General features: G+C 35.1%; 1 protein-coding gene across 2 annotated transcripts in view; it reads right to left on the bottom strand.

The window, feature by feature from the left end:
- MDGA2 (MAM domain containing glycosylphosphatidylinositol anchor 2) overlaps nt 1-17,676 on the bottom strand; it is a 771,250-nt gene that overhangs the window by 143,432 nt on the left and 610,142 nt on the right. For both annotated transcript variants that reach the window (XM_084793705.1, XM_084793706.1), the window contains one exon: nt 3,796-4,089. In XM_084793705.1, coding sequence (XP_084649831.1) covers nt 3,796-4,089 — 294 coding nt within the window. The remainder of the gene's footprint in view (nt 1-3,795; nt 4,090-17,676) is intronic.

Below are 17,676 nucleotides of genomic sequence, written 5' to 3'. Positions count from 1 at the left end.
TGAATGCTTGTCTTTCTACCAAAATCATAGATTGAAAGCTAGTGGTTGTTGGGAGGCACCGGACATTGTGGCTTTAGAGAGCGCTCTATCACACAAATGAGGTTAGAGCCCTTCTAAACCTTATGCCAAAGAAATCCATGCTTTCCACCATGATACCACATGAGTCCAGCAGAAAAGCAAGTGCCCTTAATGAGGCAGTAAGAGGGACTTGTTCATGGATTTCACAGCTTCAGAGACATAAGATGTATCTGTTATGCACAGGACACTAGCTTGTAATGTTTTGTTAGTGTAGCCTTTCTTGTTAAGAACTATGAACTAGGATGAAAGATCTGCAAGTAAGAAAGTGGATTTTTAGCTTAAAACTTCACAGAGTTAAGACAATGAGAATCTTCCTAACAGTCATACTCCCCATCTGTTATACATGGAATGTACCGCTCTTGTTATTTCTCAGTGTGGTTTGAGACGGTACCAGTGAAAATGTAAACATTTCCCCTTGTTTGGAAATAAAAAATTAAGATACTTTCCAAGAGACACATTATTACATATTGTAATAAGTAGTTCTGTAAAATCAAAATTCTGTTGCTACTCTCTTGGAAGGTAGAGCAGCATCAGATATAGAGGGTTTATGCCATCCTCGCCTGTAAATTTAAAAACCAACTTAGAACTCGTCATTCATTCTGGTAGTACAGCCTTTTCAATATCTACAAAGATATTTTAGATTATGACAGGAAGCTAAAGGTCACAAGAATCAAGTAACACTAGTGAAATAAGTGAGTGCAGCTGACACTGATATTTGTTGTAAAAATTGTTCGGTTCTCACCGATCATATTACCTGTACAGACAGAATTCCAGGAGGGGTCTAAGGAGGGTAGCTATCATAGCCACTCCTCATCTCGCTGCAGTTAAGTACCCTGACCATCTGAACTAAGGGAGAAAGGTTTATTTTCATTCAGAGTTCATGGCTTCAGGTCCTTCCTGACGGGACAGAACTTAAGCATACTCAGGAGATTTGAAGAATTGGTGTGAACCGGGGAAAGGAGCAACAGGAGCAGAGGCAGGGGCAGAGAGGCAATGCCAGACTCTTATGTCTAGAGGACTGAGAAGACACGGCTTTGAGTATTCTACAAAGTAAGAAACATGTCTAGCAGAATAAGGCTCTTCTACTGCTCTGCTTAGAAATAAAAATGCATACAGCTCAGTATGCTGATCAATTTCATCTAGGTCAGAATTTCTCGACATTTCTAAGGCTGAGACCCTCTAATAGCTCATGCTATGGTGACTCCCAACCATAAAAGTATATTTGTTGCTACTTCATAATTGAAAATTTTCTGCTGTTATGAATTTTACTGTAAATAGCTGATATAGAGGGTATCTGATATGCATCCCCAAAGGGGTTATGACCCATAGGTTGAGAACCACTGATCTACTTATACAAGTAAACACAAGTGGGGGGTGGGGCTTTCACATCCCTTCAGAGCCTAAGACTCAAGTAAGTCTTAAGTAGTAGGCAAGGTGTTTCAGATGGGATATGAGAAGTCAGACTGGCTTCTTAAGGGAGAGAGAGAGAGAGAGAGAGAGAGAGAGAGAGAGAGAGAGAGAGAGAGAGAGAGAGAGAGAGAGAGAGAGAGAGAGAGATATCTGGAAGGCACAGTGACAACATTTTTCATTTACTGAGTTTAAAAGCCTCCCCTAGCAGATGCGAAGGCTGCAACAGAAGGAGGGAAGGAGGCAATGCCTTCATTGCAAGTAAGAGTAACTAAGGTTATAATATCTTTTATTTTTTCTTATTTCTATCTTTATATACATTTTTGTTTTTCAATCCTTAGGACGTAGTGGGAGGAGAGCAAAAAATTTAAAAGAATATATTGCCTGAGTATAGGAAAACTTTTTGGGGCGAGGGAAGTGGCCATCAACAGAGGGACAGAGGAGAGGGACAAAGATGATTAAGAAAATACCATGAATGAAATGTCATAATTAAGCCCCTAACTTGATGTGATAGTTTAAAAGTTTTGAAAAACTTAAATTAAAATTTCAGGCATGGTGTTGCAAACCTTTAATCTTAATGTGTCTATATTTATATTTGTTTATATATATTTGTTAAATATATATACTTGCTAATTGTTACTCGCATATTTAACAGTTTTAGCAATTAGCCATAATATAGATGCATTATGCTTGGAATACACAATGTGTAAAACTGTTTGTGGAATAGGGACATGGCTCCATCAGTGTAACTCTTGCTGCAGCACTTCTTCTACTGCAAGATAAGGATTTGAGATTATATCCTCTGTACCCGTGTAGAACTCTTGTGTGCCTCAGTGATGCCAGTGCAAGGTTGTCAAAAACAGGCTGACCCCTAGTCAGCCACTCTAGCTAGTTGATGACCACATTGAATGAGAGAATCTTTCTAAAACTAAAGGTGGTGATTGACTGAGGGAGACACCCAACATCAACTTCTGGCTTCCACATGCTCACACGTGTGCCTTTCTTCTTGTGTGTACACATGCACACACATGTATACACCACAAACACACATCTAACTAAATAAAACTTAGTTTGTTGTATAGAGTAATGAAAGTTTCTGTAAAATAAAATATATTTTATTTTATATCAATAATATTACATGTATCATAGTTATGAAAATTAGTCAAAACTATAATTTTAACAATGGAAACTTAGAATTTTTGTTATTTTAAAATGTGTTATTAGAATTTCTTAAATTTTAGTTTTGCAGGAGTAGAAATGTATGTAAAAGTCTATGTATGTATGTATGTATGTATGTATGTATGCATGCATGTATGTCTTTCAAAACTCTTGAAAGACACAGTGAGATCTCTGGCTGGACCTGGAAAGGCTGCTGGCACTTGGCTTCCAAAGGGACACTGGACTCTGAGCAGAAGTTCTTACATCCAGCACTCTGCTGTATCATAGCATCTTGCACCTTTAGTCTTATATCAAAAGAGCTGAATTTTAATGATGTCTATTGGTATCTTTTTGAATCACATTCCTGTCACCATAGAAACAACAGTACAATGCTTCTCATCATCTACTATTATAACATCAAATTTAACAATCTTGTGCTGATTTTTCCATTTTCTCAATGTAAGCAGTACCAGTAACAGTGCTCAGTTTTTAATCAGTCTTAAAGTTATTGGTTTAATTAATTTAAGATCAAATATTAATACCATACTATTTTTTGTAAGAAAGACAGCCATAATTTCAACAGAAACATTTCAAGAATTATCTTATTTAGCTCATAATTAAACACTTGCTTGTTATATACTTAGGCAGAAACTCAGCACATAGGATCCTCATAAATTTTATTAACAGATAATTATACAACCTAGCTAATAACTTCATACATGGAAAAGTAGCATTTCAATGATCAGATATGTACATTTAGGCTAAAGAATACTTTAAGTAGATAGATGATTTGGGCCACAGGCGTCAATTTATTTAAAGAAGAAATGAACTATGGAAACCAGGGAGCTTTGTAACCCGAATTAGCAGTCACTTCCATCCCCACCTTGCTTAGTTTTCACCCAGATGGCATTTAACCATAACAGATGTTCATTCTCCGGCCATCAGAACCATAATGTGTGCATGAATGGAACTCTTTTCTTATAGCTAAATAATAACCAGATAAATGTCAACTGTCATTTGACTTGGACAGCAATTTTCAGAAGTATTTCACACCAATCCAGTGCCAGCTATCCTTAGTTTACTTGTACAGAAGTCTCATCATCAATTCCCTCCCCACCCCCAGAGAGAGCAAGGGAAAGGGAATTTACTCACACTGCACGATGAGCTGCACCAAGGCTTCTCTTGGTTTCACATTGAATCCATTGTACTGGCTGGTCTGACATCTGTACATCCCTGACATTTCCCTTGACACGTTCACAATCCTGAGTGTCCCATCATAACTCTCCATTTGCATTGTCCCATCAGGCATTGCGACTTCTTTATCGGCTCTAGACCAAAGGATGATTGGCTTAGGTTTCCCAGTTACTTGACACTGAAGTTCTATTGTGTCTCCTTCTCTGGTGACCAAAGGTGATTTTTCCTGTGGAACAGTCAGATTGGGTGGAACTTGAAATGGGAAAAAGAAAATTTTTCAAGGTTAGTATAAACTGGTAAAACACATAGAGACACAGAACATCATAAGGAAACAATTTCTGCTGATTGAAAGAATTCAACAATGCAGATAACATAAAATATAGGATCCACAGAGATAAGGGGAAGGTGCTTTCATTCAAAGTAACCCTACAATTTTCATTGTATATTCTCAGATGAAGACCATATACATTCTCAAAATAAGCAAAATATCACATTTGAAGGCAAATGGTCAACATAAGAAACGCTGTCCAATGCCTTGTTTTATGATCCATTAACTGGTCCTTAGTCTTTGTTTTAAACATCACTAATTGATGCAACCATTGCCTTCACATACGAGCACAGCCCTCTTCTAACAGCTAATTCAAAACCAGTTATACAGAAAACTGCCAAAGTAACAGTATTTTACTTATATGAGTAAAACACAGCAACACAACATGTGCAAATAGTAGGAAAAAGAATTACTTGAGATATAAAATTAGAAGTTTAAAATTGGTCCTAAAATTGTCTCTTTTCTCTTTGGTAAGAATTTAGTAGAACAGCTAACCAATGCCATACTCAGATAGTTCATTTTATTCTCCCCCTTTTTGAGATTTAAATTTCATGAGATTTCAAATTAGCATATTTTGAAGCAGCATGGATATTTAGCAAGATATTTTTATGATTTCTACAAAAATCATTATAAGAAAATATTCAAAACATTTTTCAATGAATATAAGCACTATCAATTCCTTTTAAAAATTTTTTACTGAGTATACTTAGGATGATGTTTGAAAGGCTTTTGGTGGCTTAGTTTACTGGCTTTCAATATACCTATTTGAGTTTTAATACAACACATGAAGTGTTGAGGGAAATAGCATACAGTGATTTTTCCTACAAACAGTATCCCATGAAAATATTTACATTAATTGTGCAATTGTATTTTAATTACATTAAAATATTGTATGAAGAAAAATATTGTCCACAAGCATGAGCTAAATAGAATGTTAGAAATATAAATAAATGGAAACATAAGTGATTCTAAGTTTCTGATTACTGCTGCAATTGTTGAAGGTACTACAGTTTTCAGGTTAACATTGAAGGTTTATTTTTTTATTAAATAATGCTAGCCTACTGAAGTCCAGTTCTAGGGAAGCAAATAAACAGACTCAAATTATTTTTCAACAAATGTTGACATGTAGATTCTATGACGCTTAGAGACATTAATTCAAAGTGATACCAAAATTACTTTAGCATTCAAATGTTTCACATGTACATTATTATTTTGATTAAGAAAATAAAAACAAAAATATTCTTGATTTGATTAAGAGAAATCAGTTACATAATACACATTATAGCATCTTAACAGCTAGAAACAAAAAGAGTAATCACCACCCCCCTCTTGTCGTAAATATATACACTATAGGTATTGACATCAACAAAATTTATGGTGAAAACTTCATACACTTAAAAAATCCAAATATTACATGATTTACACAACTAATTTATTTTGGAGATCTCAATAATTTAGCTAAAAAATTTGTTTTTCGAAGCAAACCACAAAATCATGCAATTTTATGAAGTATATTTCAAGAAAAATAACTAAAATGTTTCATAATATTTGTGAGGGCAAATGAGATAGATTAGCAAAAGTGATCTTGGCATTTAACACGTATGATGGCCTCCATGCTACGTGCCAAGAAAGTTTACATTGTACTCAACTCTCTTAATAATCCTAAGAGGTAAACATTTAATATTAGTTTTTATCCAGTGAGAACGTTGAGACCCAGGATGCCAAATATTTTGATTTGATCAGAGATGGAGACACTGAAAACTTGACGAGACACCAAAAGGGAGTCCTTGAAGCTGTGATGTCTACAGGAGAGCAGTGGACTCCGTCTAAGCAACCATACCCATCGGCTTCACAGGATAATGTACAGGACAATGCTTTGGTCTTTGACAAGAGGCAAGAAAAATAAGAATGACTTTATGATGCATAGCTCACATTATCTGTCTTGTACTAGATTATTTCTTAATCAAATCTTTCTCTATTAGAATATTTTGAATATATGTCAAAACAATGCATGGCGTATCAATTCAAGTATGTCTCCAAACTTCCACTAATCCGTGTGACTTAAATGAAAAGAGACTATCATTTAAAAGAGTACTTAATGGGGTTCTTTTTATTTAAATATTCACCCCCATAGAACTTCCAAAAGCCCCACTGTGGATAAGTATAGCCAATCTGGGCATTAATTTCTGAAGTTTTGAAACTAAATATTTTCATTTTTTGGTATGAGCACTGAGGTTGCTCATGTTTTGAGAGGAATGGAGTACACAGTGAAAAGGAACAGAGCCAAAAGCAAGTATTTAGATCTTAATTTAACATAATGAATATATAAAGATTTCAAAACATTATGCCATTATAAGTAAATACTTGACTACCTGAAAATTTCCTAAAACTTTACTATGATGAAGAGTACAAGAATTTTCTCTGTACATTTGTTATTTATTCATTTAAAATCTTTATACTTGCCTAATTAATTATAGTTAGTAAAATAGAATTCAGATTTTTCCTCGACAGCATAAAAATAGATCATCTTATGTATTACTTAAAGTTTCTACTAAGCAACAAATATTTATAAATAACACATTATTGTTCCTTTCTTCTGTAAGATCTCTTGCTTGCTTTTGTTTGGGAAAAATGTTCCCCTGACTTCAGACCATACAGCCCTGTAATGTGCTGTCCTGAAACTGGCACCAATGCCTACGCTGCCCTTGAACTCATGATCTTTATGCCTTAGCCTCCCAAGTGCTGGGCTTATAGGAGTTACACTACACAGGCTTAAAGACATTAAGCCTTGAATCAGAGAGAGCCTTTGTTAGCAGCTCTCTTGACCAAAACCAAAATCTTATATTTTCCCAAAGTTCTAGGAGCTTCTCTTATTCTGCTTAGACTGAAGTTTCTATACCCTAAACTTAGACACTAAACAATAAGTTTTTTTCCAGGGGAGATTATGATTGCTGGCTTTCCTCTGCTTTATGTGATGACAGTAGATCCTTTCCAACTTCCTCTAGCCTCAACTGCAATCTAATTTCATATTCTAATTCTTTCAAATCCCAAAACCCATCACTTCTTGAATTAATAATCACCAACCTATGCGATCTGGAAATTAAAATGATAGTTTTCCTAGTTTTCTCATATCTTCTTGCCTGATGCCGTCAACTACTATCTAATTTTATGTGTGTGTTTGTGTTAGTGTGTATGTGTAAAAATATATTATATATTAAAATGATTGCCACACCTGCCTATATTTTAGAGCCACTAGTAATACCTCAGAAAAGCCATGATTTCGCTCTCTTGTGATAGTATCCTGTGTAGTAGTCCCTTTGCCACTAGTGCCTCACTCTTCCTATTTCCCTGCTGCCTTGTCACTAGCTTTTTCATCATAAGCACAGTTTTGTTCAGGTTACTATGAAATCCAAAAACCTTAATGAGATTGCTCATCTGCACACTGTCATAAGAAAGACTGAAAAAAAAACCAGCATAATGGATTTGTTCAGTCATGGAACAGCCATGGTAAAATATGACAGTGACTTTTAAATGGTGATGTCATTTACCTATAGATACCAGTAAAATGTAAATATTGAAGAAGAGCAGCATGCTAGTGAGCAGGGTGAATATCTATAACGGCTATTGTAGAGAGGAGCATGTTGCTGTGCAGTATAAACTCTATTTCATCCACACAGATTTTAGTCTCTCCACCTCCCAAGTTACTACATGTGATGACAGCTCACGGTTTGTTTCACAACAGTAACTGTTTTGTTATCCATATGTATCTTAAAACAACATATTTTACACGTCAAAATAAAAATAAGAGCTTCCTAAATAAACACAGACTTCACTGTTGTATTGTCATCATCCAGAAGGCAATCTTATACATAATAGGAAGTCAGGAAAATATTTTATATATAACAAATAAATTGTGACAGTGAGAGAGTTGGGCAGTGATTTGGGAAGGAAACAGGCGTATGTGAGGGAAGCACAAGAGAAAAACACACTCTTAAGGGGCTACAACCTCACAGCAGCATTGAAGGTTCTCCTTCAATACACTAGTATTTTCATTTTTTTCTTTATATATTTTGCTTCTAATTTGACTTTGCTCCAATATTTGTGAATGTATTAGTATATCAGGTTTCAAGAAGCCCATAGAATTGTACAATTTTAAAAACAGTCTATATTCCAAACTCATTCCGTGAAAAGTGTTTGTGGTATGAGTGAATCACTCTAGAAACCATGTTCTGAGTGACATAGTAACATGTATGTTCTACAGGCTTCATGGACCAGTTGGTATATCTTGATGCTCTACAACAAGCTTTTATTCTTCAATGATTTCTCAATGCCTAAAAGTATGGGGTTCTTTGGCTATTCTAGCCCTACTGTGCAACCTACATGTTTAAACGCAGTTCAGATGTTATTATGGGTGAGCAATGACTGTGCATGTGTGTTTGCATGTGCATAAGTTTACATTTCTAAAAAAGTATATGTGCACATGTGTGTATATGTGTGTGTGCGTGTGCATGTGTGCATGTGCAAGTATGTATGTGTTAATATGTGTAGGTCGGCCTGAGGCATCTTCCCCAAACTTTCCCTACCTTTTATTTAAATACAGACTCTTTCAGTTGAACCCAGAGCTGCATGCACACGTGCATAAACACACACACACACACACACACACACACACACACACACACACACACACACTGTGTTTTTATGGTTAGTGCAGATCTAAAATGTTGCCCGTACGCCCACATTAGCACTTTTCTCACAGAGCCATCTTCCCTGTCTCAGATATTACAATTTTCAACTTCTGTTGAGACTTTGCCCATTGCTATGGTCATTTGTCCCTGTCCCTGTTCTTGGGATTCTGCTAAGTGTTTTTCCTATGTTGGGGGACAGGGCAGTCAGTCTTTGCAGGTTCAGTCTTTTGTAGGCACAGTATTTGAGCTTGTTATTGGCAAAGCGTGTGACTGGGGTAGACTGACTGCACATGAAATAACTGAGAGAGGAAATGTGTGGAGAGCAGGACAGCAGAGAATTGCAAAGCTGAACTAAAACAGAATACGGAAGTAAACTGACAAAAGTCACGAGCATTTTAAAATGCAACAGATAGTAACATGAACCAAATCTGCAATTAGTAAGTCAAATGAGTAAGTTTTTGTGGAAAAGTGAATAAAGTTTAGGTAGATTTCTGATGCAGGTCTTGCCATGTTGAGCTTTCTTAGAAGCAGGAGAGTTGAAAAACTGATCCTCCATATTCTTTTCCATCACCTCTCATTTAAAAATACCGATAAAAACTCAAAATTGATTTTATAACAAACAAGGAAGAGGCAATTTAAGGGCACATAATTAATTGCATTATGAGTATTATGATCATTTAATGAATTATAGTATTTATTGTTTCTTAATAAAAGTATAAAAAATAAAATACAACAATCTGATGTTCCCACATCTTGTGTTAAAAAACAAGTCTCTGAAAATAAAAACGTTGGCATATTTTCTGACATAGTGTGCTGAAGTGCTTCAGTAGGACTTTCTACAGACAGAGGACCTCAGAATGTCCTGATAAAAGACTTGTTTCTGCTCCCAAACATAAGAAAATAAATAAATAAGACAATTTGAGCAAATTGATTTTTTTTAACTTTTTCATTATATCACAGACTGTAAATAAAAACTGGGTAGAAAAGAAAATCTTTTAGTGTCATACTGGAGAGCAAACAGAGAGCATCTTCTCTTTTGACTTTATTTGGGATTTTTCATTATTCAAAGTACACAAGTCCATATTAAGTCTCAGAAATAACCGTACCATGAACAGGCAATCAGGATATGCTCATCCTCTTAGGTGCTGGGGCTGAGCTTTAAGAGGAATAGGGAGATGTCTGAAAGGTATAAGTTATTTTTAAAATCCAACAAGTAGAATTTTCTACAGTGGAATGACTAGATCCATGCTTACTTGATGCTACAATATATAAATAAGTGAAAAATAAAGAAGGTTTCAAAGAAATAGTGGGTTTGTTGAAGTGACTTCTAGAGGTAAGAATTCAAGAACTGTCACACTAGAGAAACTGATGAAAAGAAAATAGAAAGACTAATGTAAAGTAAATTTTCAGGTGTAAACAATTCAAATGAGAAGTAGAGATGTTCCTCGTCAGAGCCCTTGTCCAACATGCACAAAGTTCTACACTAGGCTTCCAGTACCATTCACACAAAGGCAATAATGATGTAAATTAATGAAATCACAAGAGTGTGTCCATGTAGATTTTCCTTTCAAAAACAGTGAGAAGTTTAAATACAATTATAATATTGGTTTCTTTCAGTGTCTATTTTTATTCAACTCTAATTACATGTATGTGTATGCTATGTTTGTCCAGCTGCCTAGTAGATCAGAAGAGTGTGTTGGAACCTTTTTTTTGGAGGAATTACAAGCACTTATGAGCTGCCAGAAAGGGTGCTGGTGGGAAGTGAGTTTTGGTCTCTAAGAACAGTGTGTGCTTTGGTCTCCTGTCTGAGTTTAAATTTTATGCTGCCCTTGATATGAATTTTATGGCTGACTTATACTATGAGGAAAACCGCATCCTATTTCAGGCAGCTAGGGTTGGAGGACTTAATTTTGCATTGATGTGGATCAAACTCAAAGTTCAGACCCCATATTTTTTGAAGACAGATATTTTATCACAGCAGTGATTCTCTATGATCATGCTATTTAGTTCCCAATCTTTTTCTTGTACTATATTATAGAATAATTTGATAAGGAATATATATATGTATATATATATATATACATATATATATATATGACATGTACACACACACACATATGGGGTAGAGAAATGTATAACCAAATATTGAGGTTTTGATGAGTCACAGACATTTGATAATTTTTGCCTTTGCAATAATTGTAATCAGGCATTAGGGAATTAGTAATGATATTTTATGCTGGGCTATGGGGTAATTGAAAGCAATTGCTGGTTAAGGGCCATCATTTGCATACATACTACAAACCACTTTTTCTCTTCTATTCAAAAAAAGATAAAAGGATAATTTCATAATCTATTCTTGAAAACAACTATAACACAATATTGGACTATTCTGATTGCCACTAGTTCCACAGCATATCTTAAAAATCACTTAGATTTTGAAAATTGCCTTACTGCAGTAAAGATATTAAAGGGCACATAATTAATTGCATTATGAGTGTTTATTGGTCTCATCTGTGTGTGTATATTTATATATGTGTATATATATATATATATATATATATATATATATACATGTGTCACCACACAAATCAAAGAATATCCTTGAAATTCAAAATAATTCCAGTCTAAGTCCTGATAATAATTTTTACAACAATAAATTTGACTCAATTTCAGTATGGTGAATACTTATGTGTTGGAATATAGTAAAGACTACTTGAAAGCTATTTGGGGTGAAAAACATTCAGATATGATAAATTTTCCTCATTTACATGTAGACTTGCTGATTATGCTTCCTGTTAGATATCACCTTAGGTTGGTTCAAGCAATTTTTGATGTAAGCCAGGAAAATTGCTGGCCGTTCATTACTAAAAAACTAAAGAGTTCTACCAGAAGATTTCTGGGACGAATTCTTCATTTATACAAACCCAAGAGAAGAATAGGAGAATTATATGATATGCAGTACCGATAACTGTGGTTACTGCTTTATTTATCTATTTGTTCATTTATTCATTCATGTATTCATCCATTCATGCACTGCTTTGGCAATGTGTCTCTGTAGTCCTAGATAGTCTTGAGTCAACTAGGCAGGTGAACCTACTCTGGAGCTCACTGTTCCTCTGTTTCTATTTTCTACAGACTGGAATCACAAGCCAACAACACTGCTCATGGCATCATTGTTATTTAAAAATATTCAGAACTTCCCTGAGATGAGCATAAACAGAGCATATTTCACTTCTGTACTACCCTCTTCATCATCTTTAACTTTATAAACACATATAAAAATTAATTGACAAATAGCATTCTCTTAAAAATCTCTTTTGATTTCTGAAATAATCTTAAAATGTTAGCATCTGCATATCTACAGCCCATTTTCTGAGATGGAATGTCTACCTTGCAGCCGTTCTAATCCATCTCACATACTAGCCTTAATATGCAGATATACACATTTTAATAAGTACATTGAAAAACTTCCTATTTGGTTAGGACAAGACTGATATGCAGACCTGCCTAACAAGTTTGCTCATTTGTAAACTTTTACCTCTAGTCATGGGTGAGTTCAAGCCTAACAGACCATGCAATGATTCACCATCACTTAAACTTTTTGTTCTGTTCCAAATTTCCCAGTTCCTATTTGTCTTAAAAGTCTCTGAATTATGTTATGCCTAACTTGTTTTATATATGGCACAAAATGTGTACATCTTCTCTTATGTAGCTAAGAAATGCTAAGATCAGTACTGAAGTTTTTTTTATCTTGTCAGTAGCCTTCATGCCATGTGACATTTTAAGGTATTTTAGAAGTGTTTGGTAAAGTCTTGATTGACAATCATAAATCAAAGTTACTAAGCAACCAACTAAGGAAAACTACTGATGAATAATTATTACCTCATGATTATCAGAAACTTGAAGATAAAACAATAGAATGAAGATCATGTTTCCACGTGAGCACTTGTACTTTTTAATACTACAAAGCAGTAGATTTTTATATTATTAATAATAGTACTACATTTCAATTTCTGCACAGGAATGATACAATTGAGGCAGAAATAATACATTAAAATATGGAAGGGCAAAAAAATATGGAAGGGCACCTTTAGTTGTATTGAATAACATAAGTGTTCAATGTCATTTCTTATCTAGCAGTCAATAAGTAGCTAGTCTGATCTACACAAGAAAGCTCATGTGGCCCTCTGCCAAGACTTGCATAGGCTATAGTCCTGTTCACATATGAACAAGCACTTATTTATCACACCAGATGGCATGCCTACTGTTCCTATATGTGATACGAATTAGCGTAAATCCATCTCTTGCCCTCTTCTGTAAATAAGAGCCTTCTTTTCTTTTTGCACTGATACATACTTTTCAGTATCTAACCCATAATAAATTAGGAGATGCTAATAAGACAGTAGTGATGACGTTTCACAAATCTCACAACAGAGTAGAAAGAAAGGTCTTGTTTCAAGAACATGGAAGGTGGAAACACCCCAAGATGTACACCTAAAATTCTAAAGAGAAGGTTAAAGGATATTATTACATACACATACACAATGCTTTATTTTTGAAGATTTTGGAAATCTTATTACAACAGCATTGTTAGGAGTTTGGAGCATATGGGGAACAGCAGTATCCTGGAGTTAGCAATTGTGAAGGTTTGGTATTAGAGATGGAGGACAAGCAGTGCCATTCATTGGGGAAACAGGTTTGGCAGGCATCAGAGATGGCTGTTCCAACTTCCCTCTCCCAGCAGGTGTTGCTATGGCACAAGAATAGTCTCAGAGGGATTCCATAGAACACAAAGTGTAAGAACAAAACAGAAAAATCATTCTCTGCATGACATTCATACTTTCTCAACTATATGAGCCAAAATACTAGTGGCAAATAAACACAGGTCCTTTGGTTACTGCCTCATAGATGACTAAGGTCAATTTTGGCTCTGCTTGCTAGCCTTTCCAGTGTCTTAAGCTGTTATGGTCTTTCCACAATTAATTTAATTATCTAATTTGAGTTTCTTGTAGAATATCTGTTATTCTACAGAGTTATTAAAATAAATCTCTATTATGAAATTTTTCTAATACCCCCTTTTTTCTGTACTCAAATTCCTTCTCTATTTTGTGCTTTATATGCACTGAAATCCATCCACAACTTATTCGTGGTTCCTGAAAATGGATGGCAACACTCACAAGACAAATTTTGTTTTTCTTCAAGAGCTAAATAAATAAGTACAATGTTTAAGATTGCTAGAATTTTGAATTGTATGAAAATTTAGCAACCAACAATTATTTTTTAAAAGAAAAAGTTAAAAAATTGAACAGAAGCACATGATTTATATAATAACAGACAAGTTTTCATAGAAGCAACACAACAGAAAACTCCTAAAATATTTAATTATCGGGTAGTAAAAGGTTATTTGTATAGAACTGTCAACCTATACACATGTTTTGGAACTAGAAACTGGTTCCTCAACCTACTGTTCTTATGCAAGTTTCATTCCATGTTTGGTATATTTGGGATTTTATACAATAAATAATGGGAGATAAAATATGAAATGATACTTATATGAAAAAAGTCAAATGATTTTGACTGTAAAATACTGAACTCTAAATATGATATAGTACAAATTAAAAAGAGTAGAGAAGACAATCTTACAGATAATACGTTAGGTATGTGTTCCATGGTCCACCTGGGCATGGCGGTACATGCCTCTAATCCCAGAACTGAGGAGGTAGAGGCAGGTGGATCTCTGTGGGTTCAAGGCCAGTCTGTTCTACACAGAGCACTCAGTTCAGTCAGGACTATATAATGAGAAAAAGGAGTTTGTGGGGTTTTTTTGCTTTTTGAGGTTTTTGGGCAGAGTTTTTGTTTGTTTGTCTGTTTGTTTGTTTGTTCTTTGGGGTTTTTTGTTTGTGTGTGTGCTTGTGTGTGTGTGTGTGTGTGTGTGTGTGTGTGTGTGTGTGTGTGTGTGCTTGTGTGTGTGTATGTGTGTATGTGTGTGTGTGTGTGTTCCAAGTTCCTATAACTGTTATATCCCACAGTGATTTTGTATCCTTGCTTACTTTTTCTTAACACTTATGCCACAATTTAGCCAAGCATGTGTCTTCCACCAGCATTATCCCGTAAATTGACAGCAGGTGGATGTGACTATGAAGAGCAGGACACCGTATAAAAATATAGACTGTCTGCTAGACTTAGTGTCTATTTCTCTAAAAAGCATGTTTAGCTCCTTCAATGCATGAATGCACTCAAGGGTGTGGAGAGGAGACATGCAGTAGGCCACTATCCACCTTCAAGAATGATTATGGAAACTGATAAACACAGATACCTAGCAGTTGCGCTTGTCCATAACAAAACGTGCATGGAAGACTTGGAGGAATGTTGATTATATTGGGTTAATAATCTGGATGGCTTGGAAAGATGGTTTAGTGGTTAGCAGCACTAACCGCTCTTCCTGAGGAGGCCCTAAGTACTGTTCCCAGAACCCACATTATGTGGCTTAAAAACACCTGTCAATCCAGCTCTTCAGAATCCAAGACCCATTTTTGGCTTGTAAGACACCTGCATATATGTGGGATAACATACATACTGGATACAAATAAGCATGAATAAAAACACATACTTGAAAAAAAATTAAAAATATTAAAAGTCTGACTTAGACAAGGAGTTTAGCCAGATACGAGAAGCATAGTCTCAGCAAAGGGAAGAATTTATTTCTTTCCTTATCCTCAAATCTGGCTGATGAAAGGGATAGTTAACACAAATTTAAAGATAATTTTCTACAATGGGATCAAGGCGTCCCCAAAACGTATTTGCAGAGAATGAGGTTTAGTTTGGACGCCTAGATTCAAAAAGCTGATGATTCAGGAACATTATGTAGTCTGTCTCTCAGTTTACATAAAGCTAACACAATAATGGCTACTGTACACTTTCCTATACCTGCGATGTATGTTTCCTTCCTGTATATGTTGTATGAAGCACAAGGTATAGGATGCAGCAGCTGCACAGTACATATTAGTCATCTTCATATTACTGCCATGGTTACTCTAATATATATTATGTCTTATTGTTATACACATATTTCTATATTAGGGGCATAGATCATATTTATTGAAACCAGGTGTGTCAAATATTAAGCATAGGTCCATATCCAATCAAACAACTGTTTATAGATATAAAATAAATACACACACACACACACACACACACACACACACACACACACACACACATACTTGCCGTTTCCAGGTATTGAGGATATACAATGCATTCTACATAAGGGTACCTTGAAGGTAAAGAACATCTTGGGAAAGACAAGAATGAACCCAACTTAAATAGCCAAAGCTATCCTAAAGGAAGAAGCTACATTTGTCTGCCATTAAAAGTTATAATTTGATTTCTATGTTTTGATAGTATAATAAATGGCAGGTAACACAGATATCTAGCCTTCTTTCTATTTCTCTGAAGTAATAAGGTCTGGACATCCCTAAATAGATCCATTTCACCCTTATGAGGTTGAGGAAATGTCAGTGCTGTCCATTTTCAGAAAGGTCAGGGTGTAACCTTGAAAGCCATGGACCAGAAAGTGATGGGAGCTAGCTGACTGATCATGTTAATTATGGTACTGATTGCCAATGGTGAAAGAATTCTGAATTAAAAGGGAAGACAGACAATAAACTATACACCAAATGTGTCTTATAAAAACATAGTAAGAGAGATGCTTCAAAACAATCCAAAATTTATTTTCTGCAGCTAGTGTTGCTCACACTAGTAAACATTTCAACACAGAATGGCTAGAAAAATCAATTTATTTCTACAATGAAAAGGGCATTTGTCTCCTTATAGAACCCATGTGACATTGTTAGGGCTCTTATAAGTGATCTCTATGGACAATGCCTGTAGTTTACAAATTCCCTAATTACATCACTGATTGTGCCTCACTGGAGATGCCTTATTCTCTGGAAATAGACACTATCACCATCTTAATAAATGTTTTGACATGAGATGAAGCTGGTTTGTTTATGCCTTATCAAGACCAGTGAACACAATGTTCCCTCATCAGATCAGGGCACATGTTCCTTATAGCAAATGGGGTTTAATTAACAGATCTGCTGGCTGATAACTGGTCAATTAAAAGAAAATAGGAGTGGAGTTTTCTTATAACACATGGAGTGCCCATTAACAGATATTGTACTGCATAGAGACTGCAATTTATAATGCACTTCTGCCTTTCTGAGGTGTGTGGAATGCTACATTAAAACTCTGGATCCAGTCTTAAAACCACATTGACACCCATATAATGTTATTCACTGGGATGACTCATAACTCATTCTGATTTAATATGTGTGATGCATGGTTTTGTGTTGTGGTTTATTTTCAAACAATAACATTTCTGTTATAAATGTCAACTAAATATATATATTTTTTACAAATGTTGTTTAAATAGATTTGGTGAAAGTTGACAACTTATATGTCCTTTACAGTGGTCTGTAATTCCTGCTAAGTGCAATTCAGAAAAAGACGTTGAACTGTTTGCCATTTTCTTATTTCTTCTGTACATTTTTAAATTGCCCGTCTATTTCATAATATGAAAACAATCATTTTACAAAGTATCATGATATTCCTCTCTTTTTCTTTCACAAAGTTTAATCTAGTCATTGGTACCAAGAGATTGACAAAACTCTGGGAAATCCTGAGCTGCCAATTAGAGTAAATGCACTCCAATGAGTCTTCATAGGCAGCCACATTAGACAGCTTCTCAAAGCTATATACCAATCAGAATCAGATGTCTGACAGTAAATATCTGTAGCTCCAAAGCCCACTATGTAAACTCAA

Source organism: Acomys minous, assembly GCF_964271855.1.
Source record: "Acomys minous genome assembly, chromosome: 8".
Taxonomy (NCBI): Eukaryota; Metazoa; Chordata; class Mammalia; order Rodentia; family Muridae; genus Acomys; species Acomys minous.
The sequence above is the reverse complement of the archived record's forward strand: the minus strand, read 5'-3'. Positions and strand labels throughout refer to the sequence as shown.